At 35.5% G+C, this 21391-nt stretch overlaps 1 protein-coding gene across 33 annotated transcripts in view; it reads left to right on the top strand.

Moving 5' to 3' along the window:
* The window catches only part of SNX29 (sorting nexin 29), a 91849-nt gene extending 70687 nt beyond the window's left edge, over window positions 1-21162 (top strand). For 23 of the 33 annotated variants that reach the window (XM_046900908.1, XM_046900913.1, XM_046900912.1 and 20 more), the window contains 3 exons: window positions 6778-6896; window positions 8962-9006; window positions 9352-12300. In XM_046900908.1, the coding sequence (XP_046756864.1) occupies window positions 6778-6896; window positions 8962-9006; window positions 9352-9542 (355 nt within the window). In that variant the 3' untranslated portion in view covers window positions 9543-12300. Of the gene's footprint in view, window positions 1-3350; window positions 3521-6206; window positions 6244-6777; window positions 7078-8961; window positions 9079-9351; window positions 12301-20428 lie in introns of those variants that run through there. The other 10 variants (XM_046900928.1, XM_040647654.2, XR_006931494.1 and 7 more) reach the window with 9 other exon arrangements.
* The last annotated feature ends 229 nt before the right edge of the window (window positions 21163-21391 follow it).

Genomic DNA, 21391 nt, shown 5'->3' on the forward strand with positions numbered 1-21391 from the left:
TTTTCCTCATTTGGAAGTCATATTGAAAAATATTTAAGCAGTCCCTTACATGAAAACCGCATGAATTAGTTACAGGACACCAGTGGAAATTCAAAACACTATGTGGTAACCTTTTTTTCTTGGCTTTGTTAATCTTCCAGCTCTAAAAAGGGCCCACTGAATTTTGTAGTATTTCAGATGCATTTTTATGATTTATTTTAATATATTTGGCTCTGCTGTGATGACAACAGAATCCATGAATGGTTAGCAGAAGAATTCTAGAACAACTTGGTGTAATCATATAGGCACTTGTCCATTAGTATATATGCTTGTCTATACTTACCTGTATATCACTTCTCCTCATTTAAAAAATCAATAATGACAGCAGTTGTTGCTAGTTTTTTAGGTATATTCTTGAGAGTGCTTCAGAAGCCTCCAAATACCTTTTTCTGTAGGTACAAATTAAATCAAAATTAGGTACAAATCACTTAAAAAATGCAAAATGACTTGAACTGTTGATAAAGTTAATTTTCAGCATAGACCTCAATAGTTCATCTGCAGCATGTTTGTTCCATGTACTTTTTCAGTATGGCCCTTAACCAGGGACAGCGTGACTGGATTGCTCTGTCTGAGTATAATGTCAGGCTATTCTTGTCTATAATTATGTAGTCAGAGTAGCTGCAGATTTCCAAGTCCTCATGCAGATCTCTCTTATAGTGAAACAGGTTGCTTCAATTTGCTCTTGCTAAAATAACTTTGTTATTCAAAAATTACAGGAGGGATTTGCTTGAATATGGCTGCTGTTACTGTCTCCAGGAGCATACCAGAGTGATTTTCCTTCAGATCTTCATATAATTAATGACACAGTGCCTCAGTAATTGATTACACTGGAGCACTGTGAAGATTTATTTTCAGATTGTGATTTTAAGTATAATGCAGTTGCACTTAAGTGTTCAGTAAAGTTCTTGATATATGGGGAAAAGGAACCACTAATGTGTGGGTCTGCAGAGATAGCTGTTCCCTGTAGAAAATGTTAGAAATCTGTACCTCGTGAACAGCTTGCATAAAATTGTTAATTTTGCAAGCGCATAATGAGCAGAAGAGTCTTTCTTATTAATCCTTGTCTCAAATCTCTTTTCTGGAATTTGTTTCGAAGCTGTAAGAAATCATAAATTCTTTATAAGAGATTTAATTGTCTTAATACAGTTTCTGGGTAAGTCGTAAATACATTGAACCACTCTGAATGCCTTACTTCCTTTAAAGTCTTTCAGTAGAAGACTTCTAAAGATTGAGACAAATCCCAAAGCACTAGCCGTTGAGAATAGCTAGGCATGACCAAAGGAAAACTAAATGGGACTGGTTTACATTGTCAGGCAGAGTGAATATTTATATCATGTTTTCACTTCTACAGCTGAGCCTAAATCCTAAGGACTGGTGAGGCTGCACCATGAGTACTGTGTTCAGTTTTGGGCCCCTCACTGCAAGGAAGATAGCAAGATCCTGGAGCGTGCCCAGAGAAGGGCAGTGAAGCTGATGAGGGATCTCAAGCACAGATATTATGAGGAGCGGCTGAGGGAGCTGGGATTATTCAGTCTGGAGAAGAGGAGGCTCAGGGGTGACCTTATCACTCTCTGTAACTACTTGATGGGAGGCTGGAGTGAGCTGGGGGTTGGCCTCTTCTATTGTGTAACTAGTGGCAGGACAAGGGAATGGCCTCAAGTTGCGCCAGGGGAGTTTCAGGCTGGGTGTGAGGAAATAATACTTTTCTGGAAGACTGGTCAGGTGCTGGAATGAGCTGTCCAGGGTGGAGTCACCAACCCTTGAGGTGTTCAAGGAACATTCAGATGTTGTGTTGAGGGAGATCGTTTAGTGAGAACTGTTGGTGATTGGTGGATGGTTGGACTGGATGATCTTGTAGGTCATTTTCAACCTTAGTGATTCTATGACTCCAACAGATTCCAGTGCCCACGTTTTTTCAAGGCACTGGGTAGCTGTATTTCTGAAAGGAAGAAATTCTTCATGTAGAGCTGTTGTTGCTGCAGTCAAATTCTAGATATCACCTATCTAGAGTGTAAATAGTCTTCTCACTGTATCAGTGTGGTCTGTTGCTTTTTGGGCCTGTACAGTAATATTGCAAAGGGGAACCACGGGCATGTGCTGTATAGGTGTCTTAGAAGAGTTTCCTCCTGCTACTTGCAAAATGAAACTGCTCCAAGATAAAATTCTCCATCTTGCTCCCTTCTAATACTAGAACTGATGTTTTTAATTTCTTAGTCAACCCAGACCTAATCTTCAAGGGAGCTGTTGTTCAGTATTTAACCTGACATCTTTGCTGTAGTAGTATCTTCAGAAATTTCAATATCAAGTTGTACTATAGGGGGATAATTTTACCCATATCTTTATACCTCTTCTGATACTAGCTGACTATTTAAGCTTCCATACCCAGTTTTTTGTATTAATAAGTGTAGATCAGTGTTTCTCATAGTTTCTTAACTATTAAGTTAAATTTCGTTACTACAAAGTTGGAAATGATGACAAGAATGTGCCTTCCATTTGTTTTACACTTCAGCAACTGGAAAAAAGTATTAACCAGATTAGTAGGTATTACTGAAGTATACAAAATAGTTTGAAGTAACGATCTTATTTAATAATGCCACTGAACAAGTGTTACAGCTGATTGTAATTGGCAGAAGAAGGTGCTGAGATACGTTGTACTGGCAGATGAGAATTTATTTCTCATTTGATTAATAAGAATGTCTTTAATGTAGTATTGACATTGTTTACTGTTACCTTCTTGAGGAGACTTCCTGTCTGAATCAAGTTGAACGCATAAAGTACTGGGGTTTTAAACAGAAATTAGTTTGTCAAGACAAACAGAAACATGAATCCCACAAGAAACAGTCAACAGAAATTTATGTGATTTATCTGCCTGCTAATGCCTTTCTTCGTGAGGTGTGTCTAATACTACAATCATTACTGTTTCCAGAGATGCATTTCCATGTGAGATAAGCAGCTTGATCCTGAGCTTTACTGTGCTCCCAGGATGTGCTTATTACTACTAGATTCTATTCTGATCTTAGGCTGGAACAAAAGTAATTCCAATTTCAGGCATGTTACTTTATTTTTTTAAGAAACTTCTCTCTCTAACATTATTCAGAAGAGTTGAAAATGAGATGGAAAATACGTTTCTTTACGTAAATGCTTTTGGTGTCATCTAAGAGAATACTGCCATTCCATGTGCTATGTATGTAAAGAAAAACATAAAAAGCTGGGTTTACATTTTGATACATGTAGAGTTAAGACATTAATGAAAGGTCTGAAGAAACTAAAAGCTGATGAAAAAGACAGTAATTTTAAGCTATTTTCTATAGATGCAGCTCAGGCAGAACTTGACACCTAGACAAAATCAATGGAACGGGATTGGTATCCAAACAAATGCGAGGCAGATGAATCAGGAATGCTTAAATTCCAAACAATGACCTGGTGGGAAGAAGGAATTGATTCTCAGCTGGTTGCGTTTTTTCTTCAGACTGAGACAAGGTGAGAATGCAGAGAACTTGAACCTTTAGTACTTGAGAATTCTATGGCTGAACAGGCTCATGCATAGCAAACAGGTTCTGGCATGACTGCCAGGCTCAGACTACAAAATTAAACCCTGTTAGGACTTCAGTGGTTAAGAAGGTAATAGAACAAAAAATTGCATGCAGGTACGCTTATTCCTTCTTCCTCAATTCCAAATGCAGATTGGCAAAAATAAATTCAAAACAAATATTTCAATTTCATCTTCATGTGTATTTACCAGAAGTACTGGCAGGATCATTTTAATGTGCTCATAGTTCTGCCCAAGAGCTCACAGAATCTGTCCGTTGGTTTGAAAAGGTGTCTTATGTAGTGCCAGAGACTTGATCATTTGATCTGGAGGTCAGAAAGAGGTTGTTAAATCCATTAACATTCGACAGATATGGGAGAGTTAGTCCTTACCTCCTAGTTTATTGCCATGGGTTTTGGGGGGTGTTTGTTTGTTCTTTTCTCAGATGTAGTAGTTAAACTTGCTGGTGTTATTCTTATCAGCATTTTAAGTTCAGAGTAAAAAGCTAGAGCTGAAATCAGCAAGTTAGATGGCAAGTTCTTCCATCAACTTTTGGGAATAGTGTGGAAGAGAAGGGGCTTAAGATATATATTTACTAGCATATGACTTTTATTTTTGTTAATATTCCAAACCTTTTTTAACCATCCAATGTTTGTTTCCATGCGAATGTTTCAGGCCAACAGCTGAAATTCATTTTAAGCTCCTGTTTGTTTTTCTGTGTTGGATGCATCAAGATCTAATTCTTTGGTTATAAACTGCTTTCTTTAAATCTACGTGACATAGCGATTTGTCTTAGAATTTTCACTGTGATTATTAAAAAAAAAAAAGGCTTATACTTTAAGACAAATCAGCTTTAATTTTCTAGTTGATGAATCTAGTTTGGGAGTAGTATCTTTCAAGTTAGCAGAATTACTTGTGATTTTGTTTTTCATTTTACATACATCAATGTTCAACCTAAGATACTGTTATTACCTCAATTATTCCTGTTAAGACAGACTGGTATAAATGAATATCTCATCCTTTTTGAGGAACTCATTTTGCACTTTTTCACTTTTCATTTTAATGGTATTTTTTTCTCCAGAAGGGAAAAGTGATTTTTTCCGTTGGGCTGGCATTAATGTAATTTTGTGGACATGCCAGCAGGAGGAGCTTGAGTATTAAAATGTTCATTGAGAAAAGTACATCACCAAGTTATAGTAGTTGCATATACCACTGTGCTTTCTTCTGCAATACAAACTACCGTACAGTCATAAAGTAGCTTTTTTTGGCCTGACAAAACTAAAGCACTATCAGCAGCATCCATCCTGTTGGTAAATTAACCTAATTTAGTTTGAGAAAAGCCCAATCAGGCAAAAATTAAAAAAAATATATATTCAGTTAGATACTTAATATTAAAAAGCTGCTATATCTACATGTTATGAAACATATCTATTTAGCAAAAAAAACCAACCCTCTGAAACCACTACTACCCCATGCTGTATTACAAACACTAGAGAATAAACACTGCATGGCAGCATTTTAATAAAAATATAAAAACACTGACTAATGATATTCATGTGCTAAAAGAATGTTAAGGAGCACAGCTGAAATTGAATTCACATAATCAGAGTTCACTATAGCACATTAGAAAGCAGTGTTGAGTTTCAAAATACTGTATCACAGGACCGTGGGGTTGGAAGTCCTATTATCCTTGGCAACCAAAAATTAGTAACGTATGCTAAATTAAGTTTGCATAGTAATCAAAATCAAAGAGTAATCAAAATCAAAATCAAAGAGTTTTTTGATTTTGTTGAAAAGGAAATATAGAATTAAAGATTTAGATTGTTAGTCTTGTTATTAAACGAGGATGTGTGCCACAGTTACTTCATACTTTTTTTTTATGTAAATGACTTCCTGGTTGCTTAGGAAGACTCAGTATCATGAACATAATGAATTTTAATTCAGAAAAATCATCTAACTTGCTATTTTAACTATTACTTCAGGCTTTCTGCAAGGAAAGTTAGACAAGTAAAATATACTGCCATTACAAATCCTTTTTTTTCCTGTTGATGTTATCTAAATTGGATGCTTTTTTTTCTGTACTGAATTATATTGTTGCTATTACAAGTGTAAATAACATCAAATGTGTGCACTGTAGTTCCAAAGCTAATTGCTACCAATGATACAGCTACTCTATCTCGTGGAAGTATTCTGCTTCTTGCAAGTGAATTTTCTACTTGACCCCAGGCCTTCTTAATGTCCTTTGCCTTGCTATGATCTCTCCCATGAGGGTGTACAGAGTGGAGCCTGCACGTGCCTATAGCTTTTTCAAGGTTATCCAAACTGTGACGACAGTCACTGCAGGAAAAGGGAACACAGGGTGAACTTTTTAGAAGATCTGTATTTATTTAAAATGGCAAGAACTGCAGAAGGGAAGTTTCTCCCTTTTGGACTTGTTAACTCACTCTGAAGATGAGTAATTTTTTTTTATTTAAAAAAAAAATAAACTTGACTTTGTATGCTGTGTAATTTTATGGCCTAGCTGAGTTACAAAGTGCGAAATTTATATATCAGTCTGTATGTAAGAAGCATAATTAAAAACTATCTGAAGTTCTCTAAGAGAATGGCAAAAGTACAATACTATCCCTTTATACTGTAGTTTTCCAAGGAGTATATAGCCTCCGAATATCACCTAGGTAAGCTTGAATTTTCTGTTACTGTTTGTTCTTGAACTTAATGTACTTCTCAAAGTCTTTTCAAAAAGGCTCATTCATGTAAGATTGTAGTATGTTGTGGGTCAGAAGAGACTGAAGAATTCCCAACAGGGATGTATTGCTAATGTACTTCATCACATAATGATATACCCATCCATAATTAGAGGATTGTTAAGTAGAGTATCATCCAAGCTTATGTCTATTGTGCTTGTACTTCAGAATGCTTATTCCACCATTTCCAAACTGCAGCTCAATGCTTTATCTTGTAATTTGCAACCTTCCATAAAGTACTGGAAGTTCTACCACTTCTCATTACTGAAAAGAGCCCATTTGTAAATTGAAGTTGAGATACCTGTAGAAAGAATGCAATTCTATGTAGCTGACGATGTGTGCTGTACTTCTCAGTCATGTGCCAGGCTCTCATAACATCTGCTTTTTTCATGTTCAAAATTATGACAGAATAATTTGTGTAAAACTTATTAAAAACTTCTTACTATTGCCTTACTTTCTTCCTAGTGATATTCCATCTTCTGGAGAAGCAACAAGCAAAAGCAGTTGCTTGAGAGTGACTACACGCTTCCCAAAACTGTCTCGTAGCCATCAAAGAGAGCCACGAAGTCTGGAGCCTCAAAGCGGTGATCTTTGACTCTTTTTCTAATTCTGAATACTGGCACTACATACTTTAAATTGCTCTGTGATTCCTTCGTAGCTTATATTTATAATTTAAGCTCCTGAAGAGACTACAGCTGCATCAACTTAAATCCTGAAAAAAGGCAGTCATTACTAAGGGTCATATCCTGACTAAGTACTTTGGAAGTGAGTAATAACTTTCTCAAAAAGAATATGAGGGCTCTTCACTAGGATACACCACACTTATAAGCACTTGTTTTGTGAAGCTTCATTGCACGTATTCTCCTTTGTTCTGTTCAAGCAAATTCCTTGTTTGTGTTGTTGTGTCTTCCTTTGCACATGTTCATTTTTTCTGGTTCAGACATAAGTATTACGGCATGACAATTTTCCTTAAAAGAACAGCTATGTTTATCACTACTTATTATGTCAGAAAAATGCGCTTAAAACGACCTCACTAATTCTTGACCTTTTGTAAATAGGAAGACTTTTTTTTTGTAAATTATTATTGGGTTTTTAAAAAATTTGATGAAGTAGATGACAAGGGAAAAATGGTACAGGTGGAACAAGAGCTTTTCTATGTTGCTAGCTAGGTATTTTCAATAGCTTCCATTTGTGGCAAGTAATTCTTTAAAATCAGAATATCATAATTTTTTAGTTAAATTTCAGTCCTGATTTAAGGCTGGGTGCAATATTAATTCCTGCAAACCACCACAAAATCAGCACAGTGCAAAATAGTGTTTTCAAGTCTTGGGTTATATTTTGTTTTTAACTTGTTACTGTTGCTACAGAACAGTCCCTCATCATTAACTGTGAGTTTGGAATTAATACTCTTCATTTGTAGAACACTTTGCATGGTGATAATTAAGAATTACCTGTAATAAAAGCGCCTGTTACCAATCATCTGTCACTGAACAGTAATCTGCAGTGGTAATACTGTAAGAGTAACTAAAAAATGCAAGAATTAGTACAAGTGATGGAAGTTCAGACAAGGATTAACTGGAATCCAGTTCAGTATCCATTAGTTGCTCTGCCGTAGGCAGTCAATTGTATGTTAGCTTTCTTCTTTTCTTCATTAAGTTTACGCAGTGTACATCCAGATTTTCTATCAGTTGTATTCTGGTTTTCCTTTGCATAAGAACATCCTTATTCTCTGAAATTTTGTTTTTTTTTTTAATGTTACTTTGAATTTGTGTATCTTGTCATTTTAGTATCTATTAATTCTATTCTCACATCAGTAGGTACTGAAATCTAATGTTACCCTTCAGGAAAAAAAAAATCAAGTTGATGATTAATAACAGGCTCTTTACATCAATGCTTTATTAGAATTCTGGCAAACTGGAATTTCTGCTCTGTGAAGCATTCACAGTTTTGCATTCTTTAGTTAGTTATGGTTCCAGTCATTTTCACACATTTTTCACACTCGTTTTTTCACCCAGAGGGTGGTGACGCACTGGAACAGGTTGCCCAAGGAGGTTGTGGATGCCCCATCCCTGGAGGCATTCAAGGCCAGGCTGGATGTGGCTCTGGGCAACCTGATCTGGTGGTTGGTGACCCTGCACACAACAGGGGGTTTGAAACTTGATGATAATTGTGATCCTTTTCAACCCAGGCCATACTATGATTTTTTTTTTCAATGAGTAGGAATCATTACAAACAGCAGTAGAGTCTGTGGGCTGGATCAAAATACAAAATCTGGAAGTGCGGCTTGGGAAATAGCCTTTTTTTTTTAAAAAAAATTAAAAGATGGATTACTGTTGGTGTCTTGTGTAACTGAAATATTTACTGAAGAAGGAAGGAAAGCCAGTAGCAAGTCAGTTAAAACCTCTCCAAACTCTTCAGTTTGATGCGCTGCTGGCAGGGTAAGCTTTGCCGTTATTGGAAGGAAAAGCAGTTGTAATGGTGATTCCACTCTGAAACAAATCTAGATTCACTTTTCAGAAAACAGATTTGGTTAGTAGAGATATGACATGCATCCATTAATAATGAATTGCAGGTAAATCTGAAAGAAAGCATGGTATGGAATCCTTTGTAATGTATCTGTTGGTCATTTGAAGCTGTTTTTGTTTTCAGGAAATAATTCACAAATTAACGGACTTATTCAGGAAGTTGCAGATGGTAAGAAAACTCATTTTGCACAATCCAAATTTAATTTTTATCTAGTTGCTAAGGAGGAATTTTTCTTGTGTCTATATTTGTCTCTTAAAATTATTTAATTCCTGTTCTAGTTCTTTTAATTTTTGATGTATGTAGAAAAGACAAATTCTGAACTTGTTTACTGTGTACAATTTGTTCTTCATTAACTTCACCTGAATTATATATCTGCTGTTAAGACTGCAGTCTGCAAACAGTATTTGTGATATAAGGTATTGTAGTGGGTGCATTACTAATCCATTTAAATACTCATCTGTGGCTTATATGAACTCAGAAGATAATTTAATTAAGTCTTTCTTCACAAGTCAGATTTCCCACCTCACTTGGATACTTCTGAAAGGTGGTACCTGCATGACTGTGAAGAGATACCTGGGAATGTGGATGCCCAAATTTTTAGCACCTCAGAACATTCTAAGATGCTCTGTCTCTTACAGAGTTACAACTTTCTGCCACAAGTCTCACTTCTTTGTTTATTCATCAAAATCAGGAATGACTGTTGATGAAGGACGACTTGCTGGCATTAAGAATTCCAGTATATTGTTCATGTAAAATAGCTGCAACTGCAGCCAAGATTCTATCAACTGGGTGATTGTACCAGTTTCTCATGTCACCTAATTCCATGCATGTAATTGCCGTTTCTGTAGCATGTAGTTACCATTTTTTAGAAGTCTCATATATTTTCATAAGAGCACTCAGCTATTAAATCCTTAGATCTGGTCTTTGGCTGCTGCACAGTGAGTTTATTGGTTCAACCAGGTCTTTCTGGCTGCTCTGAACATCTCTGTGAACACTTAATACAGGACTCAGCCCAGTTTGGTCCCAGCATTGTTCCTTCAAGCTTTAGGCTACAGTGTGGCATTCAGAAATTTGAAGTATCATTTCCATTTCATTCTCATCTTATCTTTAGATTTATTAGGTTAGTAGGGCTGCTGATCTGCAAACTTTAGAGTCTATCCAGAATAAATTGCAAAAATAAATGGCATCACTCTTTAATTTTAATACTGCTCTTCTGTTACGCACAAAAGGAACAATTTGTCTGTTCTGCTTTTCTTAAAAAGACTTGCATCTTTTGCAAATGTGATTGCCTATCACTATTAATTCCTTAAATATTGACTGTGTTTTTTCAGAATCTCATTTAGAGATTCTGTCATTCACTGTAGAGAATGCAGTATATTGACTTTGCTTTTCCCATTAAATCAAGTTTTTCAATAATAAAAATGTCCAAGGTTTTTAAATGAGGCAGGATATTGGCATAGTTATAAAAAGTATTACATTGATAGGTTCATTAAGTCATATAATCTTAGGAAGATTAATACTGTCAAAGCCAGTTACTTCTTGTTGGAATATTCTGTTGATGTGGTAGTTGAAATCAAATCATAGTATCTTACAGAATCTGCCTGAAGTCATAAACCATCGTGACTGAATTAATACAAGTACTTAAAGAAGGGGCATAATGGTATTAAAGACCATTGGCTCAAAATTGTGACCTATTGCTAAGATGTATTTTTTTGTTACAAAATGTTTTATTTTATAGAACAATGTCTATATTGGCATCCAACCCCAGTGTCTACATCAGCATGATAGGTGTCAAATTAATTCATGAGAACCTGCTAACAAATGGAGTTGAGTGACTCAGAGCAGCAAGCTAATAATAAATAAGACCCAGTGAGCCCCAGGTGAACTAATCATACTGTTCATCAGGACATATTAATGATTTAAGATGATGTTTTGTTAACAGAATCAGTTATTAATACTTTCAGATATAGGTGTCATTTTCTTTGTTTCAAAGCAAACAAGAATCGCAGTTCTGTTGTAAGTTTCATGCCATTTCAAAGGTTCAACCCTCACTCCACAACACCCATGATGTCAAAATGTTTTTCATCCAATGTCTAGTAATTCTGAGGACAGAGAATCTATACCTGTGGATAGAAATACAGTTATTTGCTTATAATTCCCAAGAGATATCTGTGGAGCAGTTTCTTTAAAAAAAAAACAACAAACAAAAACAAAAAAACTTTTAAACCGAATTATACTCTATATCCCCTTGCAAATTTTGATAACAGCACTGTGCTCTTCCACCTGGAACTCCTGTTAATAATAAATTAAACACGTGTAACATTAGAATATAATTTTTCTCCTTGGAAACAATAATAATACTTCTGTATTGGAGCTTATGTTACTTTTGGAAAAGTAGTTAACTCAAGAAATAAAGGTTTTTTCTCCTTTTCTGTATGTTAGGATATTTCAGTCAACACATTGTATTACTAGCTTGAATATTAATTTGATGGAATATATAGCCCTTTTAGTAGTTTCTTAGTGTTATGTATTGAAAGAATCATTTTAATGTATGAAATTACATATATGAATTATACAAATATGGGTTAACTTGCTTTCTGTTTCACATATTGTATGGAAGATAAAAACTTGCTCTGACTTTGTACATTTCATTTCTTGGATATCTTACTCTATACTAACTGTACTTTTATTGTCCAATTATAGATAACATCAGTTGTTTATAAAATCTCTTTTTAAAAATCAGTAAGAGGATACTTCTAATTAATGATAATGGCAACTTTTTGTTTAATTGCATTGATTTTTGCTAGAAAACACCACTGGAATGTTTAGAGACGAATGAATTTTCCAAATTTACGAACTGCTCCAAATAGCAGGACTTTAAAATATATATGTATAATTTTGTTCCATCTAAACAAATATATTGGACTCCCATGTAGGAGGAATCAGTTTACTTAACAAGATCTTAAAGCTGGTGTCTGTCATTACAGAAGTTACGGTAGCAGTTGTTCTCTTCAGCAGAGTGTTAACAATTTAGGACACTAAAAATTACAGAAATGCAAATTTGATTGAACATACAATTCTGAAAGGCTGCATTTTTCCTTTTTCCTGAAAACTGAGATAAATATCTTGTATAGGGACCAAACCTGCTGGAAAGTGAAGAAGCTTGATTTACCTTTTGATTTGGAGGAGAAATCTTGGTGTTCCTGTTAAACTGTAAAAAGGATTGTATTAATTCTAAAGCATATATATGTACAGCATTCACCTAAGTATTAATAAACTGTAGTAATATTTTAACTTGTTATGCTAATGTTTACATTAGAGAATTTTTAAGAAAATGTGTATATATAATTTTCTAAATATTTTCTTGTATTTTTTTAATATTCTGTGGTAATTTTGTTGTAATTTGGTTGAAATATACTACTTGATCAAGATGAAAATAAAAAATGTCTTTCTACATCTGAAGCAGAGCATGCTTACATCTTATTTAGTCTTTTCAGCTGTTTTGTATACACTTCTGTGATTTGTTCATTTTTTTTTCTCAGAGTTTCTAGAATGACATAAATAGACATCAGACTGTAATTTGTTGAGCATTCCTATGTCACCATCTGAGGAGGAGTATTTATTGGCAGAAATCTCGAATATTTCACCTGATCATCACATGTTATATAAATAACTCAGTCAAAAAAGAAGGAAATGTCATGACAGATTTTTGCTTGTGTGCTGGTATTACAAAAGATATTTACTGACATTTCATGGAATCTGTAGTGAATTAGATGGCATACTTATTGTTTCAGTAGAACTGGTGTTTCAGTACAGATCAGGAGACTGTATTCTCTACTGTCTCCATGTCTGTTACGCCAATTTGCTCTGGAATTTAGACTGACTTTAATCTCCCTCTCCTTTCAATGACTTTCTTAAAAAGGAAGAACTACAGAGCTGTTTCAAAGTCTGACTAATAATCTGTAGTGCACATGCATGCTGATAACCCCTGCAAGAGTGACAATTTTTATGACCTTTATGTTCATTTGGAAAAAGTTCTACGGATAGCTTTGTTTTCCCTCCTCACTTTACATTCATTGCTGGAGCAGAGCAGGGGGTGCCTATAGATGTCCCTGTTAAATGCATGGCAGTTGGACTAGATGACATTTAAATGTCTTTTCTAACTCGAATGCTTCTGATTCTATTCCTCTGCTCTGTTTTATTGAGAAATGATGCATTTGGCAATTCACAATATCAGATGCTGCCATGTCACATGAAAACAAGCTGCTGGATTTGGTTGCTTCACAGTAAAGGATAGTTTTAATTTAAAGTTGTGGTGTACATTTAATCAATTTCCACCTAACAAAGGTGTAATTTAAAAAAAAACAACTTAGTGTTAGTCAATTCTTCTACTCACAGAACAGTTTGCTGATTAATTCAATTAAAAAATTTCAATATGCAATTGCTACAAAGAAATCCCCCCCCCCCAAAAAAAAAAAAAAAAAAAAAAAGACAAAACTCCAAAAGTGATGTTTTGGCATCCACATCTTTTAAAATGGTAGTCAGGGTATCTTTGTGAGAGCCAGATAAATAGTGCTTCAGCTGACTGTCACTAATACATTTTTTAAATAAAAATATTTTCATAGTTCATGTTATTCCTGGTGCTGTTGTGTGCACACATTCAGTACACAATAAATGTTTGTTTTTCTCAATGTCTGAGTTCCAGGTCATCAATTTTGCATGAGATTGGCTTCTTTATAATAATTCCAACTTGCATATTCCTGAGCTGTCAAATCCAAGGTCTCTGGGAGTTATCGTTAGAGTAAGATTTCACTTTCCTATCATATAGCTTTTTGTGAAAAATAATTACTGGTTGGGATAACTCAGACAGAAAAGAGTTAATGATGGTAACACTAATTTGTATTTATATATGTGTGTGTATGTATGTATGTATGTAATCTGCCTTTTTATTCCCTCTGTTGCCTGTTTTTTCCAAGAGCTAATTCATCCATGAATTAAATCTTTGGTGTGTGTGTGAAGTTCAGTGACAGTTTCAACATTTCAGTTTCTAGTAGGAAACTAATTTATGAATATTAAGGTTCTCAATTTCATGTATTATGAGAAAATTAATTTTCAGTAGTGGAGATCCCCAGGTGCATTCCAAAGTGGGAATGTAGTCTTATGGAGAGGTAGGAAATTAAATATTGTTTAATATAGTTAAGTAACACTCCAGTAAGAGTAAATAACACTTCATATATTTTCATCAGAAATATCTTGTCACCATTGATGTACTCAAGCAAATCTATTTCTTGACTGTAAGACCACATACTGTTGTGGTTTTATGATTTTTGTTATCAATATTCCACATTATCACATCATGTAATGCACTGGGAGTCTCAGAAGAGAAGAGATGTACTACAGCTCCCAAAAAACTTTGCTGTTCTATTTCCATTTTCTGGTCGATAGGAAAGGTAAAACTTGACTGGAAGTCACAAGCCTAGCTCTCTTTGCTCCCTGGTGGATCAGAGTAAGAACTTTCAGAACTTTTCAGAAAGTCCCTCATTTTATTTCATTTATTAGCTTCAAACACAATTAACTTGTAGTTCTACTATTATAATTAGTAAATTAATCTTCCTCCATCCATTTGTTGCTGTTTTGTTTTTTTTTCTTTCCCTTTTAGGGCCGGTGGGCCTGCTGTCCCACTGTCATGGGCACAGATAGATGTAGAGATAACTGTGCCACATAAAAAAATCTGTATGTTCTTTGTACCATACTCTTTAAACTGCTGAACTGTTTGATGTTAATACTGTGCAGCATAGAGTTTAGCTATTCACTTGGATTTATCTTGAAGCAGCTCAGATTCTCCAGTAGGCTTTTGATAGAACACAGTTCTTTGTGCGTCCAGTGGTACATGTAGCTTCAAGCAGTTGATAAGATGTGAGGAGTTCTCCAGTGATACTTTAATTTCAAACAATATATTAGACATGATTAGCAGTTAAGGAAGCCATCTGGCTGATATTTTTTTAAGAGTGAGGGAAAAAAAAAAGTATGAATTGACCAACGATGCATCAGTACCTCTCTGTAATTTTACCATATCAGAAAACACAATAATTGCATATCAGAAAAAAAAAAGGGAAAGAAAAGAAAGCACACTTACTGAGACATCAAGGAGCAAAAGAAAAACGAGTCAGAAATCCAGTGTAGGAATAAATTAAAAAAATAAACAACAGTACGACATCAAACTGCCGCCATATGTTCCATGATGAGATACAGCAAAGTAAATAATGTATCTTTTAGGCATTCTGTCAAGCCATGGACCCTTTGTCAATAATTAACAAATAACATCTGTTGTCAACTGCTGTATTTAATCAGCATGGGCAAAGTCTTCCTCTCTACATGACAGAAGTAGAATATGATACTCTGCTTTTCCTTACCAACTGAAAACTTCTTTGACCACATCACTTCATGCAAAACCCCTGCTGATAAGTAATCAATGGAAAATATGGACATGCAGAAATGGCAAAATATAGCTGGATTGGCAGTACAATGCTGACTGAGAGTTTTCACTTATCTTCATTTTCAGTCAGACATTTTTCCTGACTCCTTAATGCTCTAATGTATATACAGTTGGCACTGTCTGTGCAGAGAGGATAATGATTAGCCAGTATGTCATTTAAAGGTGCAGAACATATAATGTATGCAGTTTGTAGAAAACAGGAAAGCAAAAAATACGTTAAGTCAGATTTAGTGCTAAGTTTATGTCAACACAGTACCTGGCTTGGAAGACAAACTCCAATACAGTGCACCTTGAGTACCACTGCTAGTATGAGGTAAATTGAAAAAGGGTAATTTAAGACCCTGAGTATATTTTTTAAGGAATCAAGCCTCAGAGCTTCTCTCAGTTGCATTAGTGGAAGTCATCAGAAGTTGATCTATTTATCCTCCCGGTTTCTGAATCCATTCTGCCCCGAGAACACCACAAAAGACACCTTTGATTCATATTCACTTCCATGCCAGACACCATTCTGTCAGACTGCCCCTCTGCTGCTATCTGTCACACAGCAACAAAAGGTAATGAAATACTGGTAGGATGATTTAACCTCTAGTGCCATCCTACCAATAGCTGCCTATGATGTAGTGGTCTGACCTAATAAAATATGAGGCATTACTTTTGGAGCAGCCTTTGAATGCTGCTTCTCTATACCTTTCAGTTCAGTTAAGAAACACAATCAGATATCTCACTTGAACCATGATCAAGGGTAAGCCTGCTGAACATTCTCACTTCAAGCATGTCTTTACCCATGGACATCTCTGACATCATTTGACCAACAGAGATTCCTTGAGTCTCAGATAGACACACTAAATATCATTCTCTCCTGTTGCTTGTTAGTTGCATCTAGACTTCTGCTGCCTTGGCTGTAAGAAGGGTGCTGAAGAGCTGCAATTGTCACTGAAGCCCACAGAGATGCATTTTTGGTTGCTAAACAGGGGGCACATAAAAAGTGGAAAATATTGACTGATCTGACAATGTAATTCTATTTAAGAAACAGAAAACATGCTAGATGATATATGCAGACATCTCTGTCAAGAAGCCTCATGTGTTTTCACACCCAGCTATGTGTGACCACCTTTGGTTACCATAGCAATTCTCTCTTAATTAGAAACTCACCCTCTGCTCATGGTCTGTTCTTTCTAAAGCATGAAATTCTGCTGCACAGATAGAGTTTTCAATTATTTATATATTGACAGTGACTTTGCCCAATCAAGTACTCCATTTATTTGTCTCAAACATTGATTTCACTTTTAAAGTTCTTCAGTATATCCTTGACCCACTTCTGGTTTGTGTTAATGAAGACAGAGGGGAGTGGTGTTGGAGGCATTAATAACTGAAACATCTATGTGATCAGTAGGGAGGAGGCAGCTGCATCACACCCATCTTTGAAACTATTCTGATCATCTATGGTGTTCATAGATTCTTTGTGAAACCTTCAGCTTGCATTCAGCTGTGAGCTGTTTTTAAAATGGCTTCAAAAGAAAGACGTCTCTGCCCATGTAGAAGTATTTTATGATTTATGAAGTGTCTTCTTGAACAACTGCTACACGTATTAAGGCCTGCTTCGGAAGCTGAACAACATTTGCTGATGTGAAGTAGAGAATATTTGTTTTCTGCCATTGCTTCTGCATGCTTTTGCTTACTTTACATTTAATTACATTTCTCTTTATCTCAAAGTATGAGATAAGCGCCTTTTTTTCCACTGTATTTTCTCCCCTTGTTTTTATTTAGGTGGGGGAGTAAGTGAGCATCATGGTGTAACTTAGCTGTCTATCAATGCGAAACCACCACAGGGAGATGAGAAGTTCCCTGTAAAGTTTAAGTCAATTCTGAAAGTTGGGCATGAGATCAGTGCTTGGGATACAAACTTAAAATAAAAGACTGTGGTGCTAGGCGCTCTCTTGTCATTTTGGGGAGAGAGACTGACAGTTCTTGGAGACCAGTTCAAGAACTGGAACAGCAGATCTCTACAGTTTAAGTGTAGAACCTCAAAATACAAATACCTCTTGCTATCATAAAACAAAATTCTCAAATAACATGCAAGAATACAGATAATTTATTTTGAGAGAACAAGACCAGAACAGAACACAATTCAGAAATGTACTCAGACAGTACATTGATAAGGCCAGTGTAAGAATATGCTTAAAGGAATAGAATAGAAAAGTAAAGAAGAAAACAGAACGGATTTTTGAATTACAAGGCTGAGAGAGATCGGTTTTGAACTTTTGATTCACTTCTTCTGATTACTTTAAGTATTCAAGGAGTCCAGTTCTTTAACCTGGAGTTCTTGGGCTGAAAGAAGTTCAGGATTGCCCTTTGGAACCTTAACATAAGATATGAGATGATTGAGAGAAAAAAATATGAAATTTTCAGCTGAAAACAAAAGATTACCACATCTGCTATCTTTTCTTCAGAGCACACAGTGACAGAGGCTAGCTATAGTATTTATGTAAACTCATCAGTTAGGTTCAAGGACAATGCAATGTGGAGCAGTTATCATTTACTATATGCGACAAAGCTCATGGAAATGCTAATACAATGTCTTACTAATCATACTGGGATAACAGTAGCAAGAGCAATTGCATCTTCTACCATGCAGTATATTGCACTTTGTCTGTAAATTCTATCCAATGTCCTTTCCCTGTTCTATCCAAAAATCCCTCAACTTTTTAATTTAATGCTTCTCCCTACGGAGGCTTAAATCTGATACTGAAACTCATACAGGATTTTGAACAGAAATGTAATTGGTACTTTGTTTGGTAAATGACTGTCATAGACAGAAATGCTGTTTTTAATCTAATCTGTTTGAAAACATTCCTCAAACAGTTAATAAATTGCTCTTAAAAAGGACAAGTGAATGGCGCAACAGGCACGTACCTTTAATTAAATATTATTATCATACTACAATCAATAACAATTGTTCTCAAGTCAGGTTATTACCCAGAGAAAAACAGCCTATTTTAACCTAATGTCACATAGTGCAGTCCAAAGCTTGGCTGCATACTAAAGAGAGCAGTTACCTTGTACACATGTAAGATTTCCAACGTTCCAATATAAAAGTCAAATTTTAGGGGTAAGGTCTGAAAGTTGCAAAGTGTCCAATAGTCTGTTACAGAGAAGAATGATTATTCAATTTCTCTGTTCTTTATTGGCTCCGACTTTCATGTCAGAGTCCTCCTGCCATGAGATTTCTCCTGTAGGAAGGAATTTTATGGAAAATGTCACGAATAACTTAGGTCATTCTTCGGTACCACATAGATCTTACCTCTCTCCTTTCTGATTACTCTTCTCTTAATTGAATTTGTATTTATTTATAAATGCAAAATTATATTGCATATAACACTGTACACATAATGAAGGGAATAAAAGCGATTTTCTATTACTGCCTCATTAAGTTAGGACCAGATTTTGGATTATAACAACTGCCTTACTGCACATGTTGCTAAACAGGAATGTAATGTTCCGTTTAGATGGACATGAGCTGCAATGTGAATGAATTTTAAACATTTAAACAAAGGAAGAGAAGAATGAAAGATAAAAAGGGCACACGTCTGATGTTTGGTTGTTTTTTTTTAAGTTGTCTGCAATGTGTAGACTCCTGCAATTGCCATAGAGAAATTTTTCACTCAGAGAGGTAAAAAGCTGTGCAATCCTTTTTACTAGAATTGTCATCAGGGACAGTTTGAAAAATCTTTAATTGTGACATTCCGAAATAGAGGAATAGCAATAATGTCCCACAGAGAAGTCTTACACATGAGAATAATCTGGCTGACCACATACAAATCTGGTTCTAAAGCAATATTAAGTCATACTACAGAAATATGTTCTTAAAGCTGAAGCTTTTCTTTGAGACACATTATTTTTTAATTACTTAGAGTGTAGAAATCATCAATAAAATATCAGATAAGTTATCTTAAGATGAGAAGTAACTAATACATAAATAGCTAAGGCTGTAGTTTCATAATATTTTATTCAAGATAAGCTAGTGTGAAAAGTGTTTTTTTTTTTTTTTTAATAACAGTTAATAATCTACCTTTCCTTTGGTTTGTCTTTGTCTAGAAAATCTTTGCCTATTTGTGTTTTAACAGTTCATTGTTACATAAGCGTTCCACATGGTCTGTGAAAATTGTGTTCACTCTGATATTAAATAGTGCCTTGTCAGAGTAGAGATGTGACCCAGTACGAATGCCTTGTGGGACTCCATTTGTTTTCCTGCTTTGTAAATCCTTTGGCTCTGTGTACATGTTTGCATAGGAAGAAGAGAGCAGAAGTGAGGGAAAGGTCAGGGATGCTGCGAAGTCTGCAAGGCTTTCTTTTTACTTCAGTGGGATTTAGATGCCTCCTTAATGCAGATATATAAGCACATTCTACAGTGAACACTGTTTATTTTAATCAATGTATAAACTAGAAAAGTATGTCCCAGAATAAAAGAGGAGTCAGTGATATAATCAAGTGTCCCTGCATGGCCCAGTAGAATGGCAAGAGGTAGAAGTTTGATCCCTAAAGCAGTATAGCTCAGGGACATCCTGTCACAGCTATCTTGCCTTCAGTGCTGAGAATAAAGAGAACATTTTCCCTCTGAATCAAATCTGCCACCAATTCCCTCATGTAGAAATGGAAGACATGAATTCTGCAGACTCCCCCATTCTTCTCTTTCTCTTGGGGAGGAATTGAGTTAGAAGCTCCTTGAGACTGCTGACATGTGTAACATCTCTCCTATGTCTTACCTGTTTCTAGTAAAACAGGGATGATAGAACTGTTTCACAGTTTCCTACACATTTTTATGATGGGAATAATGGTGGGAGGAAAGTCTTTTTTAATGACTGTTTTTATGTTTGTGCTTTTTCCAAAAAGCAAGTCTCCCTATTGTGAACAGTGGACTACAGTTTTAAAACTTTAGGACTCTTCAGCTTCTACTGATTGCTGGAATGATTCTCCCTCTTTCCTTTGCCTCCATCATTATGTACTATTTATAAGGCATAACCTATATGAGAGACATCAGATTAAATTATAAAGATTATCTTTAACCCAATATTTTCTTTTTCTTTTGTGCTGCAGGAAAGAGTCTCTTCCAACATGCTTTATTATGACCACGAAGATCTCAGCTGGCAATAAAATTATCGACTCAGAAATTCTGACTTCCATTACTCATACAGAACTGTACCTCTTGATTACATTGGTAATAACAGCATTTAGCATTTATGGCAGTCTTTGCATTACACTGAAGTGTACCTAAATTATGAAGCTTTGCCAATGCAAGGAGACAGATAAGCTTTGTGACTGCACATCTTTTGTTAGATTTTAGTGAAGTAAATGGTATTGATTTTAACATTATAACAAATGGACAATCCTTTGAGCAGTTTAAGTTATTATGTTCTATTAGCTTTACACAATGGATAAACAATTCTCATTTTCCCATTAAATGTGGGTTAGTTGAAACTGTAATAGAGTATGTAGTATTTTAATATTACACTGCCATAAATTAGCTGTATGTAGATAATACAGAGGGACTTTGAGAATGATATCCCATACTTGGTTTTACTTTGTGTGCGTGTGTGTGGCTCATTCAGATAACACATACTATCCATGGGTTGAGCATACCTCTCTGCTCTGGAGGCCACTCCCTCCAAAAAAAAAGCCAGAGTAGTTTTGTTGAAACCATAGCCCAGTGTCTGGCCCCTGCAACTCTTGCTCTCTGAGCTCTGTCTCATGCTTCTTGTTTTCCTAAGGCCTACCAGTTAAACCTTTATGAGGATTTCAATTTTAAAAATAAATATTTTTAAAGCCTGTAATTAATTGCTTCTGTTTTGTATTCAAAAGGTTTCATAGAATCATAGAATGGTTTGGGTTGGAAGGGACCTTTAAGATCATCTAATTTCAACACCCCTGCTATAGGCAGGGACACCTCCCTCTAGACCAGCTTGCTCAAAGCCCACCCAGCCTGGCCTTGACTGCTTCCAAGGAGGAGGCAGTCACAACCTCACTGGACAACCTGTTGCAGTGTCTCACCACCCTCACAAT

Source organism: Gallus gallus, chromosome 14 (assembly GCF_016699485.2).
Source record: "Gallus gallus isolate bGalGal1 chromosome 14, bGalGal1.mat.broiler.GRCg7b, whole genome shotgun sequence".
Classification (NCBI taxonomy): Eukaryota; Metazoa; Chordata; class Aves; order Galliformes; family Phasianidae; genus Gallus; species Gallus gallus.